Source organism: Vigna umbellata, chromosome 7 (genome assembly GCF_029865625.1).
Source record: "Vigna umbellata cultivar VRB3 chromosome 7, Vumbellata_1.0, whole genome shotgun sequence".
Classification (NCBI taxonomy): Eukaryota; Viridiplantae; Streptophyta; class Magnoliopsida; order Fabales; family Fabaceae; genus Vigna; species Vigna umbellata.
The window spans coordinates 8,680,103-8,704,593 of NC_142171.1; the positions used below are offsets into that span (position 1 = coordinate 8,680,103).

The 24,491-nt window shown below is 38.7% G+C and overlaps 1 protein-coding gene and 1 pseudogene across 3 annotated transcripts; both read left to right on the forward strand.

Annotated features, from left to right (window-relative positions):
• The first annotated feature begins 2,922 nt into the window (after window positions 1-2,922).
• On the forward strand, window positions 2,923-21,914 carry LOC124821233 (NADPH--cytochrome P450 reductase-like). Of its 3 annotated transcripts, XM_088094532.1 has the most exons (19): window positions 2,927-3,432; window positions 8,780-8,839; window positions 9,041-9,117; window positions 9,212-9,269; window positions 9,375-9,461; window positions 9,538-9,574; window positions 10,135-10,204; window positions 10,324-10,362; window positions 11,145-11,339; window positions 11,428-11,520; window positions 16,448-16,673; window positions 16,798-16,881; window positions 16,974-17,125; window positions 17,194-17,290; window positions 17,404-17,553; window positions 18,092-18,169; window positions 18,240-18,362; window positions 18,445-18,558; window positions 21,413-21,914. In XM_088094532.1, the coding sequence occupies exons 1-19, from the start codon at window positions 3,157-3,159 to the stop codon at window positions 21,491-21,493; spliced, it is 2,097 nt and encodes a 698-aa protein (XP_087950658.1). In that variant the 5' UTR covers window positions 2,927-3,156; the 3' UTR covers window positions 21,494-21,914. The 3 variants fall into 3 exon arrangements, 2 of the variants coding, with proteins under 2 accessions (XP_087950658.1, XP_047149051.2); XR_015780829.1 differs by lacking the exon at window positions 21,413-21,914 and having other exon boundaries at window positions 2,923-3,432; window positions 18,092-18,152; window positions 18,445-18,559; XM_047293095.2 differs by lacking the exon at window positions 10,324-10,362.
• Window positions 3,440-8,773, forward strand: LOC148195100 (uncharacterized; annotated as a pseudogene).
• Window positions 21,915-24,491: the final 2,577 nt, after the last annotated feature.

Below are 24,491 nucleotides of genomic sequence, written 5' to 3' on the forward strand. Positions count from 1 at the left end.
ACGGATCCAACGTGACTGCCTGAGTGCCGCTCAGCGGTAAACTACCGCTGAGCGGCAATTGCGGCTTCCCCTTTTGCACTTTTTGATGTCTTTTCTGATTCTATCTCTATCCTTCTTCACTTCTTTCACCAAATTCACCTTAAAACCTGCACAAAAACACTGAAATCAAGCATAAACCTGTCCAGCTCTCTTATTTCTAAAAATGTAACCAAAAGCATGATTTCAAGCTAGTTTCTAAGTGTTAAAGGTTGCTTTTAGTATCAATTTTAAGCATGAAAATAACAGTTTTTCAACTGTTATCAGCATGCACCCTTCTTCCCAGATTCTGAAAAATCTCATTTTCTCCTCCTTCTCACTACATCTCCTTCATCTTCTCTCTACGAAATCTCACCCTTTTTCTTCTTCCATCTCCGTTCAGACACCGTAGAAGCACTTCCGGCGTCAAGAGCTTCAGTGTGAACCGATCGGTTTCGGGTTCTAACTAGTAAGTTCTTCTTCTCCTTTAGCCGTTTGTTTTCTGGCACATGTAAACCAATATTCTGGTTGCCTGAGTTCATCTTGTTCTGAGCCATTTTTGGTCTTGTGTTTGGTTTAGTTTTGGAGAATTGTTGTGCGTTGAGGGTAGAAGGACTTGTAGTATGAGGGCGAACTGTATTTCTGCCTCTGGAAACGTTCGATCACGCTCAAAGGGAAGGGAAACTTATCTAATTTAATTTGTATGTTGCTATATTGCATGAACGTTCGTTGATTTGATGATTTAAAGTGAAATATGATTGTGCTATGATCTGATGTATGAAATATATGAAATTTCTATGATATAGATGTATGAACTTATGCAGATAAATGTTGAGAAATTGAATTGAGATAAATGATTTCTAAGTATGAAATTCCCCTATGAAAGTGTACGTTCGTCACTGAACGGTCCTTGACCGTTCGGTTTTTCTAGTGAACTTGGTTAGAATTGGATTCTTTCATTTGGGAAGAATCCTAGTTGAGGACGAGCGTCTTCGTTTCGAAATACTGTGCATGAGCGTTCGGCAAAGCATAGTTGTATATTTTCGTTTATTCTTAAACACTACTCCAATAGTATCTTATTATATTTATCAAGCCTTCTAATATAAGTTTAGTAGTGCTCGGTCTTACACCAAGCGCTCATTCTCTTTCCTATAATCTATCTTGATGAAAATAGCGTTCGTCCAAATTCAATAGAGTTCTCTCTCTCTACCGTGCTCGGTCATTGACTGGCATTCGATTTTCTTGATGTTAAACTAAAATAAGCTAAGTATTCATAAGCGTTCAGTTTCTTCATGTGAATTCTTCTAAGTATTATTCTTTGAATGTCTTGAAGTGTCTGTATCCATTGGTTTCGGCCCAGAGTCTTAGTACTTGGCATGGTCTTTTCGGTGTTCGGTTGGAGCTCTCAAGAGTCAGTTCATCTAATTGGCTCACTTTGTAAGTAACGTTCGTTTTAATCGTTCTTGTGATATATGATTATACTCGGTTTCTTTCTCAACCTGATAGTAACCCTCCCGGCCTTAGTCTGTTCTGGAACGAGAGACCTCTCGGTCACACTCCAAGTGTTCGGTCTAGTTAAAGGTTAAAGTTTAACGTTCGGTATTTGGTACCCTTAGTGATCTTTGAACGAATGGTTTAATTGAGAAGATTATTAATGAAATATGAAGATAATATGATATGGATGAAATGTTTTGGATTATGGACGAGCGTTCCGGGGAGGAATGACTCATGATTGTATATTGGAATTGGTAAAGTATGAATGTGGGCATGCTAAGCTGGCGGTTCATCCTGATGTTCCGTGATTATTCGTCCTCACATAGAGGAGGGTAAGTCATGTGTGGGAACGGTAGGAGGTCCTAGTCCTTATGGTTAATTTGGACAGATAGGACTAACCTCAGGTGACAGCTGTTGAGGGTATCCTAGTTACTACATCACCCGGCTGCACGAACGTCGTAGCTACACATATTTTATACAGTCCGAACAGTCAGTCTAGTTTAGGCTTGTATGAACGAATGATGAATTTATCTTGTTGGTTGATTGTGTGAAATATATGTTTATACATGAATTAAATTATATAAGCTTACCCTGTGTTTCTTGTCTTGTCTATTTTGTACGTTCGGTTGTCCTTCTGTTGCAATGATCATCCGTGTGGATGTGAGAAGAATGAGACGAGCTGTTGGAAGAGGCGCTGGAGGAAGATAACTTAGTAGAAGTAGAAGTTAAGACCGAACACTAGAACCGTTCGATCAATAGTAGTATGATAGTAAGGTGATCGTTTGGTCACCTTTTCCCTTTTCTTTTGCAGGACCGTTCGGTATAATTCTTTTGTAAATCGTTCGGTCAGACTTGCACCCGTGTACAACTTTAAATTTCTTGTCCTTCTTTGTAAGGCCGTTCAACCATAACCGTACGTTCTACTTTAGTGTAAGACTTATCTGTATTATTATTTAATGTGATTATTCTATTATATAGTTTTAGATTGTATTTTTGGGATGTTACATATAACATATGAATAATACCAATAATCTAATAAAAAATTCAAATTTAAAAATTTTGATATTAATTTCATTATAATAATATTTTGCAAAACCAACATATCTCTTGTTTATGCATAAATATTATTCCTTCTTCATGTATAACTTCATTGTTCATATCGAATTAATACACACTTTTGGTACATGAAGAGAGGGCAAAAGAATCATTCCACTAATTATGACCAACTTTCTGCTCATGGGTAGGGACCAATATCATCAGTCACCCCACCCTTTTCTTTTATAGTCATATCACTCAAATCACTTTATTCAAATACCTTAAAACACAATGCAAAAACGAGTAAACACGTCTATTCAAACACAACATAAAAATTACTTTACTAATAAATAATAAAAGATTAGAAAAGGAAGTCATAAGTGAATTGATAAGTGTAAGATAGAAAGCCAGAGAGGCTACTCTCTCTCTCTACCTCTCTGTATTTCGCGCTCAACCACCTCCTAGGGCTCCCTCGAGCTCTCCCTCGAGCTCTCCCTCGAGCACTCCCTCACACACCCAAACTAATAACACTATATATAGATAGATTGATAGATATAGAGAGAGGGAGTAAGAGGAGTGCTCTGAGCTCTGTGTGCATTCTGACTTCGATTGATGGCGTCGAATTACGAGCTGGTGCGCACCGTTTTGGGCGTTTCGGTTTCGGATTCGGTACTGCTGATTGTCACCACCTCCGCCGCCCTGCTGATTGGACTTCTGGTCTTCGTATGGAAGAAATCTTCGGATCGTAGCAAGGAACAGAAGTCGCTGGCGGTGCCGAAGTTGCCGCTGCGGGAAGAAGAGGAAGATGAAGTCGATGCTGCTTTGGGGAAGACCAGGGTTGTGGTTTTCTTCGGAACTCAAACCGGTACCGCTGAGGGATTCGCCAAGGTGTGTCTATGTGTTCGTGTTTTTGTGTATTATGATTGCCACTTTCTTTTCTGATATTAAGCTTTTGCTTTTCAATTTTGTTTGAAATGCGTTGCTGAGTTTATTCTGGATAAGTTTATACACATGCGCGCGCAGCACCTTTATGTTTTGAATTTATTCCTGGAAATGTGCTCAAGGGAATATTTGTTTGTTTGCATGTCAAATGAAACTGATTCGGGTGGTGAACCGGGGCCACTTGTGCTTAAGAAATGATTCTTCCCAACTCTTTTTCCTGATTGGTAGCCGATAGTTTTATCCCTTTAGTTGGAAAGAGGCATAGTGTATAGTTTTTGCTAGAGCTGCAGTATTAAACGAGAGAAGGTCTTCAAATATGTTTGGACTGGTTTCGGAGTGTTTGATTAGTCTTGTTGCTTGGAATATTGGTAGTTTGACTGGTAAGTCTTTGGACGTAAGTTAATTGATATTTTGATTTGGATTTTGGAGAGTGGTTAAAATAACGCGTCTTTAAGAAACTAAGTGAGTTATTGAAAAATATAACGAAAGGAACTTACTTGACACTACAGGGTCTAAACATTTGTACATAGGAAAAGTTAGAGGAAAGATGAAGACAATATCATTGTGAACTAGAATTACAAGGAGAATGTAGTGAATCTAAAAAGATCAGAGACAAGAATTAACTTTTAAAAAATAATGATTAAATGGTAGACTATCCATATCATCAATGCTTATACACCACAAGTAGGACTGGATACACTTCTGAAAGAAAAGATTTGAAGAGGATAGTTCAAAGTTTTCCTCAATTAGAAAATATTCTAGGTGGAGATCTAAACACATGTTGATAGTGAAGTAAGGCAATCTATAAGAACTGAAGATGGTTTAGGTTTATGAGAGATAAACGAGAAAGGATTTAGATAATTATGAACACTTGCTTTAAGATGTGAGAGGAACATCTAAGCATTTATGAGAGTGAGCACTTAAGAGTTTTCAAGAATTGCAAGGTAATGCTGCACGAACTTTAATACATAACAAAGTTTTGATCTTTAATTTTGATTTAAGAATTGTAAACAAAGAATCAAAAACTTACAAACCTAGAATCAAGTAGTAACAAATTAAGCTTCATCCATCTTGGGTAGCGGCACAAAGTGGCTCAACTCAAAAGCACTGCATGTAGCAGGATAATGGATAGTGAGATGACTGCTGTAGTGAAATTTTATGAACACGTTAGATAATCAGCACATAAGCTCTAATAGGAAAAATTACACAAAATTACTGACATTCATATGCTGTTATGGTAATAGAGAACATAAACCAGAGTTGAAATCATGAAAGATCTGTGTGAGGTAGTGTTTAATGAAAGGATAGAACAATATGTAAGAGAGAGAGGAATAGTGTTGAGAGTGTGATCTGAATAGAAACTAAAGAGCAGAACTGATAGGGGAATAAAAGTATATGTGAGGAAAAATAAAGGCGGGAAGGAGAGAGTGTCTGTTAAAAATTAGGAGGGAGTTTCTGTTAGAAGTAGTTAGAGGGAAAGGGGAGTATAAATAAGGAGTTAGTGGAAAAGGGGGGGATTAGGAAATTGGTATTTTGTTGTTGACTGGAACATTAGTCTAGTGGAGGGAGATCGGGCTTCCTTGAGGGGTGATTGCTATACAATTGTATTCTTGGTTCATTGATTAAGAGAAGTATATTTAGAGAAGTGCATTCTATTCGGTGTGATTTATTTGCTTTCTTGACTTCTTGATTTAATGCCATGGAAGCGACGTTGGAGGAAATTCGAGCGGAGATGAGGGGAATGGCTCGAAACGTGAATCGCGACCGGGGGAGAAGGGGGAACCAGGGGAGGAGCTCTGAAGGCAGTCATTCAGTTAATGGAGGTCGGGATACAGAGGAGGATGAATCAGATGAAGAATCAGAGGAAGAACGTGACGTTTAAAAGAGTTGGATGAAGAGAGTGGACTTACCCACTTTCGAAGGGATCGATCCGATGGGATGGATCACTAGGGCGGAGAAATTCTTGGAATTACAAAATGTGACAGAAAGGGAGAGGATGAAGTTGGTGTACATTTGTATGGAAGGGGGAGAAAATTATTGGTTCCTACCTGGGCGACATTGAAGGAGGCGATGGTCAGGAGGTTTGGAGGTAGACACCGGGGAACGATCTTCGAAAAATTGGCGGCGGTGCGACAGAGAGGAGCGGTGGAGGAATATGTACATGAATTCGAGGTCTTGGTGGCTCAGGCGGTGGGCGTGACGGAGGAACAACTTCTTGGGTATTTCTTTGCTGGATTACAAGAAGGACTGAGGGATCTCGTTAGACCTTATGATCTGCGCGATCTGTTAACCCCGATGGAAAGGGCACGGGACGTGGAACAATTGGGATTAGTAGCGAGGATGTCTGGCGGTGGTGGGGCGATGAAAGGAGGATCGACGTTGGGGAAATATGTAGCCAGAGCGGGCACGGTAGCGAGAACGGAGACCTATCGCGGGTCATCAAAGGGGCATGGGAGCAGCGGCGGAGGTCTCGGTCCCAAGAAAGAAGTGACGACCAGGACCGCCGGTTCAAAAGTAGAAAGCAATGCAGGCGGAGGCGGGCCGAGTCGCGGAGTACAAACTCTACCATATTTGGAATTCCTAAAGAGGAGAGAAGAGGGTCGTTGTTTCCACTATGGGGTTCCTTATAGCCCAGGCCATCGTTGTGCGAAGAGAAGTTTAAAGGTAATGATCATGGGGGCGAATGACGACGAGGAAGAGGCGGAGACACAAGAGGAGGCGGAACAACTTTGCATGGAATTGTCGGTGTATTCAGCTGGAGGAATAACGCAATCCAACACCATGAAGTTCGGGACCAGAAGATTGTAGTGTTGATCGACAGCGGGGCAAGTCACAATTTCATTTCGACACGCTTGGTCGAAGAGCTGAGGTTAGAGAAAGAGAAGACGACACCGTACTGGGTATGTTTGGGTGATGGCCAGAGAAAGGAGACACAAGGATGTTGCATGGGGCTGTCCTTGACAGTGGAGGGAGTGGAGATCAGAGATAAATTTTATCTTTTTGAGTTGGGAGGAGTTGATGTAGTGTTGGGAGTTGAGTGGTTGGCGAAATTGGGGGAGATTAGGGTGGACTGGAAGAAGATGACGTTGAAGTATGGGTCGGCGGAGGCTGAGGTAGTGATAAGGGGGGACAACACATTAATGAGGAAAATGATTACCCCTGAAGTGTTGCAGAAGGAAACCGAGATCGAGACACTGGCGATGGTGTGGGGTTTGTGTAAATCTGAAATAGCAGAGGAAAATTTAATAGTAGAGGATTTAACGCCCATGCAGGAGGAGAATCTGGAGAAGATTTTGGGGGAGTTTGAGAAGGTGTTTGAGATGCCACAAGGACTTCCTCCTGTCAAAAGAGTGGACCACCAGATAACCATTAAAGAAGGCATTGAACAAGTGAACGTGAGACCCTATAAGTATCCCCACTTAATGAAGACTGAAATAGATAAGTAGGTCCAGAGATGTTGGGCTTGGGTATTATTAGGCCCAGTAACAACCCATTTTCCAGTAAAGCTGTTGTTTTTAGTAAAGATAGAGTGGTAGGTTGTGGTGGGTATGTCAAAATAGTGAAGAAAGGAGAAGAATTGTTGAGGCCTGGGATTAAAGCAGTGTTGTCAAGAAGTGACCCAGCTGTGGTCTGGGTGTCCAGGGGTGCATCCACTAGGGCTGTTACAAGTCCATTTGTTGAAATTACTAAGGTTATAAAACCTGCAGATCTAGCTTCTAGCATTGGCCACAAAGGAATTTCCAGGTTGCTTGCAGAATTTTTATTAACTAGCCATCTTATATTACTCATAGTGGTGAAAGGTAAAGATGGTAGGAAAGAAACTTTAGGACTTGAAGTAATGCAGATAGTTTCAGAAACAAACTATAATACTTGTGCTCCACAAGGTAAGAGGTCACAGGTCAGAAAGCAGTATACAACAATCATATGGTCTAGGGGAATCTTGAAAAAGGAGCAGTTCTAATTAATGGAACAGAAGGAGTCAATAATTCTCTCATATAGACCCCACCCAAGCCTCCAGACCTGAATTGGAGGACAGTAGCTAGTGGGTTCTCTTCATATGATAACACGATGATGAAGAGGAATCATGAGATCAAGTTTCACGGTTCCAACAGTGGAATTACAGGTGGAAGGTCCATTATATAGACCTTTAAATGTATTAAAGAGGAAAGATAGAAATCAACAAGGATAGGAGGTATCTCAAATTCTGATCCAATGGCATGAGGAGGAGTGGAAGGAGCAACCTAGGAAGAAGAGATGTACATCAAGCAACAGTTTCTGAATTTCAACCTTGAGGACAAGGTTGCTGAGATGGAGGGGGGTATTGATAGGGGAATAAAGGTATATGTGAGGAAAAATATAGGCGGGAAGGAGAGAGTGTCTGTTAAAAATTAGGAGGGAGTTTCTGTTAGAAGTAGTTAGAGGGAAAGGGGAGTATAAATAAGGAGTTAGTGGAAAAGGGGGGGATTAGGAAATTGGTACTTTGTTGTTGACTGGAACATTAGTCCAGTGGAGGGGGATCGGGCTTCCTTGAGGGGTGATTGCTATACAATTGTATTCTTGGTTCATTGAATAAGAGAAGTAAATTTAGAGAAGTGCATTCTGTTCGGTGTGATTTATTTGCTTTCTTGACTTCTTGATTTAAGAAGTCCAACAGAACATTGGAGATGGTGCCTGTCTGAGGGCAGGGAAAGTTCTGAAACACCAGGAATTTGCCGGAAAAGGTCAGAAATGTCGAGAGAGTGCACCAGATAATGGCCGATCATGTTTCAGATACACAATGGAGAACAAAAAGTTGGGGATGGTGATAGAGAATATAGAAAACCTAGGCAGATGTATACAAGCTAGGAAGAACCACCAAACTGAGGCTAGGGAACAAAGAAGTGACAAGGAAAGGTGTGAAAGACAGAAAAAAATCAGATTATTTTGGAGTTTGCCATGTGAGAGTAATAGAGCATGCAACAATGTGCAATTTTCTAAGCAAAAAGCACCGCAATGGCCAATGCATCTGAGGTTACAGGAGAAGACGGGAAAATACTAGTGTGCACTGTTGACAATTGTAAACTCAGGGGTGACATACATTTGATTTTAAGAATAATGGTCTATTTCGAAAATTTTCTCCATAAACTCTTCTATAGGAAAAAAAAAGAAAAAATAAATTTAGCTTCTTAAGTGCATATATCAGTTTATAGAGTTGAGTCAAACCTTAACTCAGTTTTTAAGATGACATAGAATTTATACAGTCAATATGTCTTTGTTATATAATCACTATTTTTATGCGCTCTTTATATTGTAGGCTTTGGCAGAGGAAATCAAGGCTAGGTATGAAAAAGCAGTTGTGAAAGTTGTTGACCTGGTAAGTTGCCTGGGCTGAAAGCTCGACAATCCCTCTGTCATGGTTGTAGTGGGGAAAATATGTCACTTCTCAAAATGTTTTGTTTTGGGGACTTCTCGATGGTCTTTTGAACTAGTTACTTGTAGAATTATTCTATAGGAACTTGAAATGGTAAAATGTAGCTTGATGTGGCTTAAGTATTTGATATATAAATTGAACTAGGATGACTATGCAATGGATGATGATCAATATGAAGAAAAGCTGAAGAAAGAGTCACTTGCATTTTTCATGTTGGCAACGTAAGAATTATGTGCATAAAAGTGGTTCAAAACTTGAAATTTTTGTTCTTTAAAATCCATATTGAATTTCATGCATTTGGTCCTGACATGACAGATATGGAGATGGAGAACCAACTGACAATGCTGCAAGATTTTACAAATGGTTCACTGAGGTTTGTAGTATTACATCGTTCTTCTAAGAAATTCCAAGGTTTAATGTCTTTTCCTCTCTAGCTTTACATAAAAGTATTCTCAATTTTGGGGGGACATAATTTTAGGGTAAAGATGAGAGGGGTACCTGGCTTCAACAGCTCACATATGGTGTTTTTGGCTTAGGTAACCGACAATATGAACATTTTAACAAGGTAAAATTCAGATGATTTTAATTTTGTTCATTTGAAAAAAAAAGGTTCATCATTTGTTCATGCTCTTTTCAAACAGATAGGTGAAATAGTTGATCAAGAATTTAGTGAACAAGGTCTGTTATCTCATCATCTGTATTTTCTTGTGATGTCAAATGTCAAATTGGTATATATTTCCTAATTGATTGCATATGTTTTTATTCATCATTTTTAGTTGTGGTGAAGATTTTTGTTTTCCTCTCCAAAATCCATTTATTTTCGTGTGTAACTTTATTTTGCTAGCTTAGCATGAGCTGGTGCATGAGTATGTTAGATCCAAAGTTTTTAGTATGCATACTGCCATACTAGAAATCTGACAGATGGGAAAACGTTTATTGATGCTTGGAGAAAAAAATTGTCTGAAAATCTTAATATTGACTTGTATTTTGTTGATAAAATTTAATTAAACAAATATATTGTGTCTTAACAACGTCGGAAAAACCTTATTGCTAAATTATAGATTTAAGAGTTTTTCAAATTTATATTTAAAATTTAAATGCATAGAAGTTGTATTTATGGGAAGCGAAAACATAAATCTAAGTTTTAAGGTTTATTCAAGACTAAATGGTGATAAATGTGATAAAATATTTTTTGTCTTTGCATAGATATCTTATATGCAGTCTTGTGCTTGTGACAGGTGCAAAGCGTCTTGTTCCACTAGGGCTAGGTGATGACGATCAATCCATTGAGGATGATTTTGTTGCTTGGTAAGTATATTCCTGTTATGCATAAAATTCTCTGGTGTGACTGTGTATATACATACACATATATATAAATTGTTTGAAATGTGGTATTTCAGTTAGCTATTGGCTCTTTTTTAAAGCAGGCCCTGGCTTGGCCCAGCCCACCATGGGTTGGTTACTTGGTGAGCTAACCCAACCCAATTCACTTATCAATGAGCTTAATGAAAAAGCTAGCCTAGCCCAACTTATCACAGGTTGGTGGATTAAACGGGCTAGCTCACTTGATTTTTTTTTTTAAATTGCAGCTTTTTTTGCTTTTTTCTTTCATATACTCTTTTCTAATATGAAAAATGGAACTAAATTCCAAATTACTAGAATAACCGTCACAAAAAACTTATCATATTAATATGTATATAATGGCCATAACATATGTTAATATATATAAAATAATACATGTAAATGATAATTCTAAAAAATATTAAATTAATGTGCATTCTAAACACAAGCACTAAATGATTCTAAATGGTCCGTATTGGGCCTGACTGTGTGCAAGGGCGTAGGGGGTTGGTGGTGTACAGTGGTGTTGACGGTAGAGTGTGGGCTGAATGAAGGTGGTACATGCAGCAGCTGGCAGAGAAAAGAGCTCGTGAATTGAGAGATTTTAATTTTTGAGAGAAAAGAAGTGAGTGAGGGAGAGCTCGAGAAGAGAACAGGAACTGTGAGCTTTATATCTTCCCCACCCATTTTTTTAATTGTGTTGGACTGTTGTTGGGCTACATCAGTGTGTATGTGAGTCACACTACAGGTCAGTGGACCAAGTTCAATTTTGACTAATACCAAAATTTGGAGTATATTTTTAATCTATAACCAAGCTCGAACCTATGGTGGTTCACAGGTTGGGTCTCATGTTTTGACCCACTTTGAAAGCTCTACTTTATTCTATTTAATATGTTTTTCCTTTCAGGAAGGAATCTCTATGGCCTGAGTTGGATGAGTTGCTCCGAGATGAGGATGATGCAAATACTGTCTCCACTCCTTATAAGGCTGCTATTCCTGAATATCGAGTGGTTATTCACAATTCAACTGTCACATCATGCAATGATAATCACCTAAATGTGGCAAATGGGAATACTGTGTTTGATATTCACCATCCTTGCAGGTATCTGATGTTGTTCATGTTGATTTATGGCTATTTGTTATTGTTTAATAAGCATTCAACGATGAAGCTGTTGTATCTTTTGTTGAAGGGTTAATGTTGCCGTTCAAAGAGAACTTCACAAACCTGACTCTGACCGATCTTGCATACATTTGGAGTTCGACATATCAGGGACTGGCATAATGTAAGTTGGACTATGTCAGCAAAGAGTGACCTCATTTGTTTTGTAAGCAAGGCCCCAGAAAACCATAGTATATTTTATCTTTTATGGTTTTTAAATAATATTTTGATATAAAATATTTTTAGATTTGTGCATTTATAAGTAAAATTTAGTTTTAGTTGGATATGATGAAGTTGGAGGTGTTTTAATTTCTGCGAGGGTTTAAAATGTTATAGTATTATTTTGCACTAGAATAGAGGTTGCAGCCAAAGAGGCTCAAAAAGAGAACGAGGTAGACCAAATTGGAACAAGATAGACTATGTTTAGGATGCTTTGTATCTATCCTCCAATCTAGTTTTTCATGAGAAAACAAAATATAGAGGTCCTTTGCCATTTCATCTTACAAAATATTCTTTTCAGATTTGTTTTCTCCAAGATCAACTTGCTGACATCTTCATTCTTCACTAAATCTTTACAAGATATTCTTAAAATCTGGGTTTAGCACCTAAGGTAACGCTATGAGCTAACTTGTAAGATGAAGATTGTCCAAGAATTCTCCATAGAAGCCACATTAAGTTGGGTCAAAGGTACAAATAAGTTGACTTTCTAATAAACCCCCTCATGCTGAAGGCTATGGCATTAATGGTGGCTCAACAATGGATCTAGGATATACTATTTTAAAATTTGTACATAGAGTCTAACTCAACCTTGTAAAGATGTGATAGGGTATGGAGAGTTTATGCAAGGAAGAAAAAAGGGAATAAAGAGGGGGAGAGACGTTAGGTAGTTATAACTGTAATCATAGCTTGGGCGGGAAATAAAGCTCCTATAAAAAGAGTTGGTATATTTGAGTAATACTCACTTTTGAATTGCATATTGTAAAGACAAGATCATGTTTATCCTGTGGTGAGAGAAGTTGGCTCTCTTGGAGGTTGTTTGGTTGTGCATTTACTATACTGAATAACATAATTATACAATATATTCTTCTTTTCTACGTTGTGAGTGTGTGTTAAGTGCAATTTAGATAGGTTTCCAATTCAGAAACCTATCAATTTGGTCTGACCTGCTGGATCAGTGAGAGACAGGAGTGAGATGGAAGGAAAACTAAATGCACTGGAAGGGAGAATGGAGGGAAGGATGAATGTGCTAGAGAGTCGAATGGAGGCGATGGAGACGACAGTAGATGGGTTGAAAGCGGAGACAACGGGATTATGGCAAGAAATCAGAGAATTCATGTGAATGTTCGGAAGACGAGGGTGTAACGACGAGAACCAACAGGAGGGGAGTCAGGATTCAGTGAATGGAAGCAGAGGAGGACGAAGAGAAGTCGACGATGAAGAATTAGTTCTCGATCGATGTGGCGCGCAATCGAACTGGGTGAAGAGGATCGAATTAACAACTTTCGAAGGTGTCGATCCTTTAGGATGGGTTTCTCGCGCGGAAAATTTTTTCGAGATCCATAATGTAAAGGAGAGGGAGAAACTCCGACTGGCGTACATCTACATGGAAGGAAGCGCGAGCTATTGGTTCCACTTCTGGAAGGAAAAAACTCAGGTGCCAACATGGGAAGGACTGAGGGAAGCTCTGGTAAGAAGATTTGGAGGTCACGACAGAGGAACGATGTTTGAGAGGCTAGCGGCGGTCAAACAGAAAAGCACCGTCAATGAGTAAATCCAGGAATTTGAAATGTTGGTGGTGCAAACCAAGGGCGTGACGGAGGATCAACTCATGGGATATTTTTTTGCGGGTTTGCAAGGAGAAGTTAGGAGCCAGATTTGTTCGCATAATCCTAGGGAATTGTAAACGACGATGGAGGTCGCGCGTGATGTGGAGGAGGCGAGTCGAGGCGCGAAGATAGCTGGAGGAACTGGAACCAAGAGCAGCCAATCGTGGGGGCGATTCCAAGGTGGGACGGGTTCGATAGCGAGATCAAAATCGTTTAAACCGGGTTCGGGGCGATCAGTGGTAGCAGAGAGTGCGACGACGACCCGAAGGGAAGGTCCTCCGGGAGCGACAACATCTAGAGCGGGGAGCAGTACTATGAGCGATGGTCGCGGGAGAGGAGTAAGGAGTTTGCCTTATCTCGAGTATATCAGGAGGAGAAAAGAGGGGTTGTGCTTCCATTGCGGTGGCCCATACAGTCCAGGACATCGCTGTCCAAAGAAAAGTTTGCGAGTGGTGATCATGGGAGAAGACGAAGCCGACGGTGACGAAGAGGAAGAAGGTGGGGAAGAAGCTGAGCAGAAACGCATGGAGTTGTAGTCGTTTTCCGCTAGCGGCCTCACTCAGCATAAAACTATGAAGTTCCAGGGTTGGGTTTGGGGGAAGAAAGTGCTGATCCTCATTTGCAGTGGTGCTAGCCACAACTTTATAGCAACCGAATTGATGGAGGAGCTAGGCTTACCTGTAGAAGAGACCTCACTGTACAGGGTGAGTTTGGGAGATGGCTGGAAAAAACAAATGTGGGGCTGTTGCAGGAATGTTTCAGTGAATATAGGAGAAACAAATATATTGGAGAATTTTTATTTGTTTGAATTAGGAGGAGTAGATTTGATTTTTGGGATGGAGTGGTTAACTAAATTGGGGGAAGTGACCATTAATTAGGGAGAATTAAAAATGGTCTACAAACAAGGGGAAAATGTGATAACAATAAAAGGGGACCCCACTATGGCACGAAAAACAGTGGAATCGCAAGCATTAATGAAGATGAAAGCGGTAGAAGCGGTAGAAGAGGTTGTGGTGCTTAAGAAGATAATAGAAGAAGTGAGAGCAAATTCTAATTGTCACCTTGCCTTTAATTTGGAGAACTATAGACTTCACTACAAGGGAAGGTTGGTGCTAACTGCCAACTCTGTATGGATTCCTAAGCTTATAGCTGAATTCCATACCACTAATACTGGAGGGCATTCAAGAGTCTATAGAACCTATCATAAGGTGGCCCAAGCATTGTATTAGGTAGGAATGAAGAAAGCTGTCACTGATTTCGTAGCCAGCTGCTTGGTGTGCCAGCAGCACAAGTATTTGGCATCTTCTCCTCAAGGCTTGTTACAACCTTTTCCAATACCGCAAGCCATTTGTGAAGAAGTCAGCATGGACTTCATAGTCAGGCTGCCAAAATCACAGGGATATGATGCAATTTTGGTAGTGGTAGACCGCTTAAGCAAGTATGGTCATTTTGTTTCTCTTAAACATCCCTACACTGCAAAAACCATAGCAGAAATCTTTGTTAAAGAGGTGGTCAAGTTACATGGAGTGTCAGTATCAGTGGTTAGTGATAGAGATCCTTTATTTTTCAGCATATTCTGGAAGGAGTTATTTAGACTGTAGGGCACCCAGCTGCAAATGAGTACTGCATATCACCCAGAATCTGATGGACAAACTGAGGTATTGAACAGAATATTGGAGGGCTATTTGAGGTGCTTCTATTCAGAACAACCTAAAAGTTGGAATACAGTACTTTCTTGGGCTGAGTATTGGTATAATACTAGCTATTAGGGTGCGGCTAAATGTAGCCCTTTTGAAATTGTTTATGGGAGGGCACCTCCTGCACTCACTCGTTTCATCCCTGGGGAAACTGCAGTAGAGGCTGTGGCTCAAGAGCTCCAGACGAGAGATGAGGCGCTGAAGCAACTCCGATTTCACTTAACAAGAGCATAGGATTTGATGACCAAATATGCTAACAGGAAGAGGAAACCATCTTTGGTTAAAGTCGATTGGGGTACCTGAAAATCAGGCCTCATAGGCAAACTTCCATACCCACTATGTTGCATCCCAAACTATCAGCACAATATTTTGGGCCTTTTAAAGTGATATAGCAGATTGGAAAGGTTGTTTTTAAATTACAGCTACTCGAAACATCAAGAATCCATCCTGTGTTCCATGTGTCTCAATTGAAGGTAGCGGTGGGTACCAAATAAGTTGAGAAGAATCTTCCAGATGAACTGCAAGCAGAGGGCCCAATGTTTTGGCCACTCAGGATTTTGGACAGAAGACACCAACAGAGGGACAAGGAGCTGATACCGCAAATATTGGTTGAATGGCAGGAAGGGGGAAGGAGGGAGCAACATGGGAGGACGTGCTTACTATTCAGGAACAGTTTCTAGACTTCAACCTTGGAGATAAGGTTGAACATAAAACCTTGGAGATAAGGTTGAACATAAGGCGGTGGGTAATGATAGGATATGGAGAGTTTATGAAAAGAAGAAAAAAGGGAATAAAGAGGGGGAGAGACGTTAGGCAGTTATAACAGAAATCATAGCTTGGGCGGGAAATAAAGCTCCTATAAAAAGAGCTGGTGTATTTGAGTAATACTCACTTTTGAATTGCATATTGTAAAGACAGGATCACGTTTATCCTGTGGAGAGAGAAGTTGGTTCTCTTGGAGTTTGTTTGGCTGTGCATTTACTATATTGAATAACAGAATTATACAGTATATTCTTCTTTTCTACGCTGTGAGTGTGTGTTAAGTGCAATTTAGATAGGTTTCCAATTCAGAAACCTATCAAGATGTCTTGACAGGTGAGGATTATCCAAGCATTTTATAAGGACACCACATCCACTACATCTCTACTCTGTCTGCGGCTGCATACACTCCCCTGCACCCAACACAATAAAGGTTCTCCAAAGAGGTGGCCAAGGATTATCACAATTAAGACAACTTTTTATCACATAACCAGCTGTATGAATATAATATATAGACTCAAATTGAGGGTGCGTGTTGAGCATTATATTCATCTAGTGTGATCCTTATTTAGGGTGATATTCCCTTGATTATATAGTTTACTTGAATAGCTTGATCCTAATTCCTAAACTTCAGTGATTTTTATTCAGACCCCTTGTATTTAAATATTTTGTACCAATAATTCATGATACATGAGAAAGTATTGTTCTCCAGCTTCAACTGTTAAGAATTAAGTAATGAGGGGGATGGTTTTGTCTGATCTTTTTTTAGATATGAAACTGGTGACCATGTGGGTGTTTTTGCTGAAAATTGTGATGAAACTGTTGAAGAAGCTGGAAAATTGTTGGGTCAGGATTTAGATTTGTTGTTTTCCCTTCACACTGATAATGAGGATGGTACTCCCGTAGGAGGATCTCTTCCACCTCCTTTCCCTGGCCCTTGCACACTGCGCTTTGCTTTAGCTCATTTTGCAGATCTCTTGAACCCCCCACGCAAGGTTTTTATATAATATTCATTGAATGTTTTCCGTTTCTTTATCTTTTCTTATATAACAGTGCCCTTCAATAAATAGATTTTTTTTTAAAGAAAGGAAGAAACAGTTAGATGTGCTTTTCTTTCAGGCTGCTTTAGTGGCTCTGGCTGCACACACTTTGGAACCCAGTGAAGCAGATAGATTAAATTTCTTCTCATCTCCTCAGGGAAAGGTTGAAGAAACTGCTGAGTTATACTGTTTCTTTTTTCAAGTTGATATCCTATCTTTTCGTCTATTAACAGTTTAAAATTTTTGGTTTTCTAGGATGAGTACTCCAAATGGGTGGTTGGAAGTCAGAGAAGTCTCCTTGAGGTTATGGCTGAGTTCCCATCAGCAAAGCCACCCGTTGGTGTTTTTTTTTCTGCAGTAGCCCCTCATTTACAACCTCGTTATTATTCTATTTCATCGTCACCTAGGTGATTATTTTATACTATCTAAAATATCTGGATGAATGGCCATAAATAACTTAGTTTTTATTTTCTAGGTTTTCCCCTCAAAGGGTACATGTAACTTGTGCATTGGTATGCGGTCCAACTCCTACTGGAAGAATTCACAAAGGAGTATGTTCAACCTGGATGAAGGTATAAACTTTTGATGGATTCACCTTGTGTGGATTTCCCCCCTCCTGAAAGTGTGTACATTATCATTCAAGCTTGGTTATATCTAACCTGAAGCTCCCTCATAATATTGTCAGAGTGCCATTCCCTTGGAGAAAAGTCATGAGTGTAGTTGGGCTCCTATTTTTATCAGAACATCAAACTTCAAGTTACCGGCTGATCATTCCATTCCTATTATTATGGTTGGTCCTGGAACTGGCTTGGCACCTTTCAGGGGATTCTTACAGGTACATGAACATTTTACAGATAGTTTAGTTTTAAAATATCTATCGAAAGGAGGTACTGAACATTCCTATTATTATCGTTGTAGTTCTTATAGGGTATACTGACTTTTAACTGAAAAGAGGAGATTTTAGGATAAATGTAGAATAGAGAGTGAAGGACAAAGAGGAATCAGATAGAAACTACCTACATATGTAAATCAACCACGATAGTGAGCTAAAATATAAAATACATAATTCTTATTCTATGAGAATTAGAAGCTCCAATTCAAGTCCTAGTTTATCGTAAAAGTGTAGTTTACCTAAATGATTAAGTGCTTGTTTGGGAAAATTGATTGTTGTGAGAAGTAAGTACTTATTTTCAAAAATTCTTCCAAGAAATTGGCAAAGATAGTGATTATTTCTTTAAAGTAAATTGGACAAAATACACAATAATTTATAGATTCCCAAGTGTTCTTGAATAAAGTGATATTGTTGATTCTATAAACTTAATTTATGGTAAGATTCTGTCTTTTAATTCTTGCATTATCTTTGACTTACGCAGGAAAGATTGGATCTGAAAGAGAATGGTATTCAAATTGGAACTGCATTACTCTTCTTTGGATGTAGGAATCGTCAAATGGTAAAATAATTACTTGGTGGGCATTCAATCCCAATGGAGTTTTAGCATGATGTGGGTTTCCTGTTTATAGGATTTTATTTATGAGGATGAGCTAAACAAATTTCTGGAACAAGGTGCTCTGTCAGAGTTGATAGTCGCGTTCTCGAGAGAGGGACCTGAAAAGGAGTATGTTCAACACAAGATGATTGATAAAGTAAGTTTCATTAGCTGCCTACCTTGTAGGCAATGGGTGCCCTATAGATAAATTTTTCATTGCATTAATTTTCTCGGTGCAGGCAGCAAATTTGTGGAATTTGATTTCTCAAGGAGGTTATCTTTACGTCTGTGGCGATGCTAAGGGTATGGCAAGAGATGTTCATCGGACCCTTCATACCATTGTCCAGCAGCAGGTGCTGATTGTCTCTTTTCATCCATTCTTTTCCCTATCACTTAGGCTTGGAATCGTCTCCTTTTGTTAGTCCCACTCATTCATATAGGCCGTCACTTTTAACATGAGAGAATATACACGCACAGGAATCATATTATTAGGTGAGATATAAGCACACAAGGAGGGAGTTGTTATTCTTTACCATGCATATATTATGGAGAGTCATGATTGGACATATATATAATTTGGTGTCGAAATCAATTTTTATATTCGAATTATCCTTATAAATCACATCTACAAAATATTATAAGTATTTAATACTTATGTATAAATTCTGTAGCAATATATACTTTAAAAATACACACACTGATAGGTTTCTGATCAAGAATCCCAACTATTACCACAAATGCACTAACAGAACACTGTATAACCTCTCTTTTTATTATCAACAGAAAGAATACAAGTATAAGGCCACCATGAGAGCCTAACCTCCCCCTACAGGGTTAACAATTCCTATACAGATTACCCATAGTCTAAAGTCCCCCAACAACTAACAAAGCCTGTCAGGGCAATTAGGCTAACTAACGCTTCCTTCTCCTTTCATATACTCTCAATCTCCTATCATTACACCCCTGGCCGAAACAACCTTGCCTCAAGGTTGAAACAGGTAAGCTTGATCAAGAGGCTTGGGTGGCAAATCCTCCTCTTCATCGTCTTCTTCATCCTCTACTAAGAGTAACACGCGCAAACTTCTCTCGGCGCAACGATGGCCAGGGGCGAAACGGCCCCCACAACGAAAGCATCGGCCCTCTTCCTTCCTCTTAAGGAATTCTGGGTAAGGAAGATTCCTCACCATTCTTCTCCTGTTATCGCTCCCTCCGGTAGTGTTCACCTCCTCGTTAGTACTCGTCGTGACTCCGTCTCTTCTCGTCGACCCTATACTCTCCGTTCCTCCGGACTGGTTCATCGTGGGTCTATTAGGTTCGGATCGCACCACTACCCCGTCAATCGCGACCCTGATGGGTTAATCTTGAACCCACTCCAGTTTCCCCCTTTCGTTTGTAGCGTCGCATCTTCCACGTTGCGAGTGATTGGCATTGCTGCCATTAATTCCTGGGGATCTTGAATCCTCACCTGCCCTTTGATGTCCTCGCGCAATCCGGCGAGAAAATAACCCAGTACTTGTTCTTCGGGCACGCCCTTGGTCTGGCCCATCAGAATTTCGAAATCGCGAACAAATTCCTCCACGATACCCTCCTGGCGCAGCGTCGCCAACCTCTCAAACACCGTTCCCCCTGAATCCTCCTCCAAAACGGTTGACCATAGCCGCCTTCAAGCCTTCCCAAGAACAGTTCTTGGCCTTCTCTTTCCAGAACGTGAACCAGTAAGCCACACTTCCTTCAATGCTAACGTACGCAATCTCCGCCTTCTCTTCATCGCTCGTCACCTTCTGTATGTCGAAGAATCGTTCCGCTCAATTGAGCCAACTAAGGGGCTTCATCCCGTCGAACGTGGGTAACTCTACCCGTTTCTGCCATGGTCTCTGATCCTCACTGCGGTCGCCGACCCCTCTGCCTCCAATTTCCCATTACTCGATGTCGATTCTCGTTCACGGAGCTATCGTCAGAATGTCCCTTCGAGTTATTGACCTGAGTACCCAGAATCCTCATTATCTGTTGTAAATCCCTCCGTACTGCGGCACACTTTGCTTTCATCCCCTCCATCGTAATTTCGATTGCCTCCAATCTTCCCTCCGTATCCCTCTCCATTCTCGCTCTCACACCCAATTCGGATCCGGCAGTTTCTTGATCCTTCACCCCCACTTCGAAACGGCAGGTCGGACCAAATTGATAGGTTTCTGATCAAGAAACCCAACTATTACCATAAATGCACTATCAGAGCACTGTATAAGGCCACCATGAGAGCCTAACCTCCCCCTACAAGATTAACAATTCCTGTACAGATTACCCATAGTCTAAAGTCCCCCAACAACTAACAAAGCCTATCTATTTATACAAACCCATTCCCGCTTTCCTACCTGTCAGGGCAGTTAGGCTAACTAACTCTTCCTTCTCCTTTCATATACTCTCAATCTCCTATCACACACACACACACACACACACACACATATATATATATATATATATATATATATGTATATGTATATATATGTATGTATACATATATAGAAATAAAAAATAAAAACCGTTGGTTATATATACTTGTTTAATTTTGACAAAATTTAACACTAACAATGCTAATAGCTATAGTTCAATGGCTGAGTTGTTAAAAATCCTAAATTTTACTTAATTATTGATGACGTAAGAGTTAGTGTAACTTATAGTGATGCAATTTAATACTTTATTATAGAGGTATAATTTGATATGGCTTAAGTTAGACGGGCTCTTACATTAATAATAACCCGCCAGACTGTTTTTTTTTTGACTTGGCAGTTAAATTATACCTATATATTATCATGTGTTAAAGTTTTACTTGCTTATGCTCTGTCTACATTTATAGTGTATCAGTTGACTTTTTTGAATTATGAATAATATAAACCTTTAGCAAAATATTAAATTTATAATACTCTCCTTTCTTCTGACTATTCGGTGTCCTTCACAGTTAATACACCATATGGAGATATTAAGAGCGTACAATAACTCATTTTAACTTATAGAAGTAGTATGACTTCTATAAGTTGTTTTAAGCTTATTAAAGTAACGTAAAGTCTTTTGGTGAAGTGGATCAAATAGACTTTTGTATATTTATTGTATTAAGTTTCGTAGTTCAATTTATGACATAAGATAAAAGTTTATTGAAACACTTAATTCAGAACTATGTCTACAACATGTTTATGAGTTTAATTTTAATTTCAGGAAAAAGTGGACTCTTCAAAAGCAGAGGCTATTGTGAAAAAACTCCAAATGGATGGACGTTATCTTAGAGATGTTTGGTAAATTTTCTGGTTATTCATTTGTCTGATTTTGACATTCCTGGTATTTTGTTTACGTTCAAGATGGGTTGAAGAATATTTGATACTCTACTATCACGAAGTTTTCTGACACCAATGGCGGAGGCTGGAATTTTGCTGTGAAAACAAATCGTTTTCGTGGACATTTGTATGGTTTCCTAATATTTTTTTGTCAGTCTTAAAATATTCTCTTATCATGATATTTGACCTAGGATTATTTTTAGGATATTGATAGACTCAGATTTAAAACACGTATACGTCTCGGTTATTTCCAATGGGCATGTATCTAAGTCGTAGGGATAGGTGAGGAATTATAACTCGATGCATGAAATAGTTCAATATTCTTGTAGTTTGTATCAAGATATAACTACATATAATTTTGCTAATATTAAACAAGGTTTTATCAAGATTTCGTGATTTTAGAAAAGGGTTAATGTATTTTAGATAACGGCTTCAATACTTGTTTTGACGCTATTTAGTCCCAGTTTGCTTTTTGTTTGCAACATCTCCAGATTGTTGTTTTGTTTCGTGATGTGAAAAACATGGCTATTGGAAGCTAATAGCAATCAATTATCTAAATGGGCGGGGAGGTAGAGATACCTTTTCTTAAGTAGAAGTTTTTCAGAACGTAAATGAGGAAGGGAAGCCATTTCTGAATCGGAAAACGAATTAGCGTGGGAGTTATATAATTTGTTGGGCTAGGAGGTGTTGAAGTAGAAGACAAGTGGGTTTGGAAGGCCACTTCTTTCTGCATCTCCCTTTTTTCTTCTTGCACTCTCAAAATGTATTATTACCATACCCTTGAATAAAATATATTTAAAAACTCCAAACTTCTTTCCTCGCTGTACCTCCCTCTTGGCCTTTACTCTTCTGCCATCTCCATCACCCATCACCAATTTCATCTTCTCACAACTATAAAACAGTGAACCATCCATTATCTTTACCTCCACCTCCAATCCAAGCACACAATCCTGAGTGGAGTGAATTTTGGTGACGGTGTAGAGGTAGATAAAGAAGATTTTGAATCTTTTCATTAGGTGTGATTTTTGGATTATGGTGAACGTTTTAAAAGTGTATCAATCGATATTGTAGTGATAAATTATCGTCCTCTTGATTTAATAAGTTGAGTACTATATTATTAATTCACATAATTTTAAGAAACAACAAGAAATCAAGTGAAATAATAAACATGATGAGAATTTAATTAATGTAAACAATGTTAGAGTATTGATTTCATACCCTTTTATATAAATTTTTGATCTTTTTAATTGATGTGCAAATTATAATTATTTATTTGATTTTATTAAAAGTTTGTTTATTCCTAATTTTTTAAACAAACTTATCCATTAAATTCTAACCTCAAATCATTTAGGTCAGTTACAAAATTTAATAAAATCATAAAGAACAATAATTATCTCAGTTGTAAATTAATTACCTATGTTTAATTTTTCGATTGTGATAACATCTAACCTGTTCTATTTATAAACTCAAAGAATCTTCAATTTTTCAATTGTGAAACTACTGATAGAATAGATGTTAAAACATAAATATAACATTGAGATAATTAAAATTACAAAACATCAATTGAAAAGGTTCAAAAATTATAATCCAAAGTATTACATCAATCCTTTAACAAAAAGGAAAATTAGTTATGCGTAATGTAAAATTCCAAAGAAAAACTAAAGGAAGAAGAAGTGTAGAAGGTGTTTCGTGCTTCTTGATCCGCTTTTTTCCCCGAATGTTACGTTGCCAATTGTTAACCTTCCTTTTTTCCTCTACTTCTCCCTTTTAGGAGAGTGGTTACCCTCTTTTAGTAATTGTCTTTCATTTTTCTATTTTTTTAATCTCTTTAAATTTACATAATGAGATGTCAGTAATTATTTTGACTTCATAGGGACATGTAAATGCTATCTTTTCCTGATCTTCAAGAGCTACTGTTGTTTTTTTGTAACCAGAATAGCCATCAAGAAAACACTAATATGCATGTCCCACCAATTTTTTCAGCATTTGATCTATAAAAGGGAGTGGAAAATGGTCATTTCTTATGACTTGATTCAATCTTCTGTAGTCAATACACATCTGCTACCCTGTGACTTTTCTTGTAGGAATGAGCTCATTGTTTTCATTTGTCACTATTGTTATCCCTCCTTTTTTGGGTACAACATGAACAAGACTTACCCACTCACTATAAAAAATTGGATAGATAATGCTCGTATCTAATAGTTTAATTACTTCTTTCTTTACCACTTCCTTCATAGTAGGGTTGAGCCTTCTTTGTGGTTAATGCATCGGTTTAAAGTCCCCTTCCAAATAAATTTTATGCATGCACACAATAGCACTAATACCTTGCAAATTTATCTCAACACCCTTAAAATTTTATCTTCCTCAGTAGTAGTAAGTTCACTGCTCACAATTATGGGGTTAAGCTTTTTCTCATTTAGGAACCTGTATTTAAGTTGAGAGGGGAGTTGTTTCAATTCTATCTTAGATGTCTCTTCTCCTCTGCTCTCAGTCTTGTGTAGGTCTTCTATCCCTTTGTGGAACTGAATAATGACTTGAGGACTTCTAATTGATGAGCACACTTCACCACCTCTTCATCATTCATTTCTTTACTAAACTCTTTTGCTTCCATTCCTAACAGTAAAGCTCTCTCTAATGGATTCTTCCTCACATGGTAGTCTATCTCCTCCAACACAAGCGACTCAATTATTTCAGCCTTGAAACAATCTTCTTTGTTCAATTTATGCTTCACTACTTCATTTATAGAGAAGGCTTAAATGCTTACTTAGTCCCCATGTTAGGAGGTAATTTTTTGTTTAGTACTGGGTTTTAAAAATGTAGGCATTTGGTACCTATGTTTTGAAATTTGTATCAATTCAATCCTATCTGTTATGTTGTAAGGAATGTCGTTAAATGTTAAATGATGTGGAAATAACTTATCTGACCTGACAAAAGATTATTTTAAACCAAAGGCAAGTATGAAA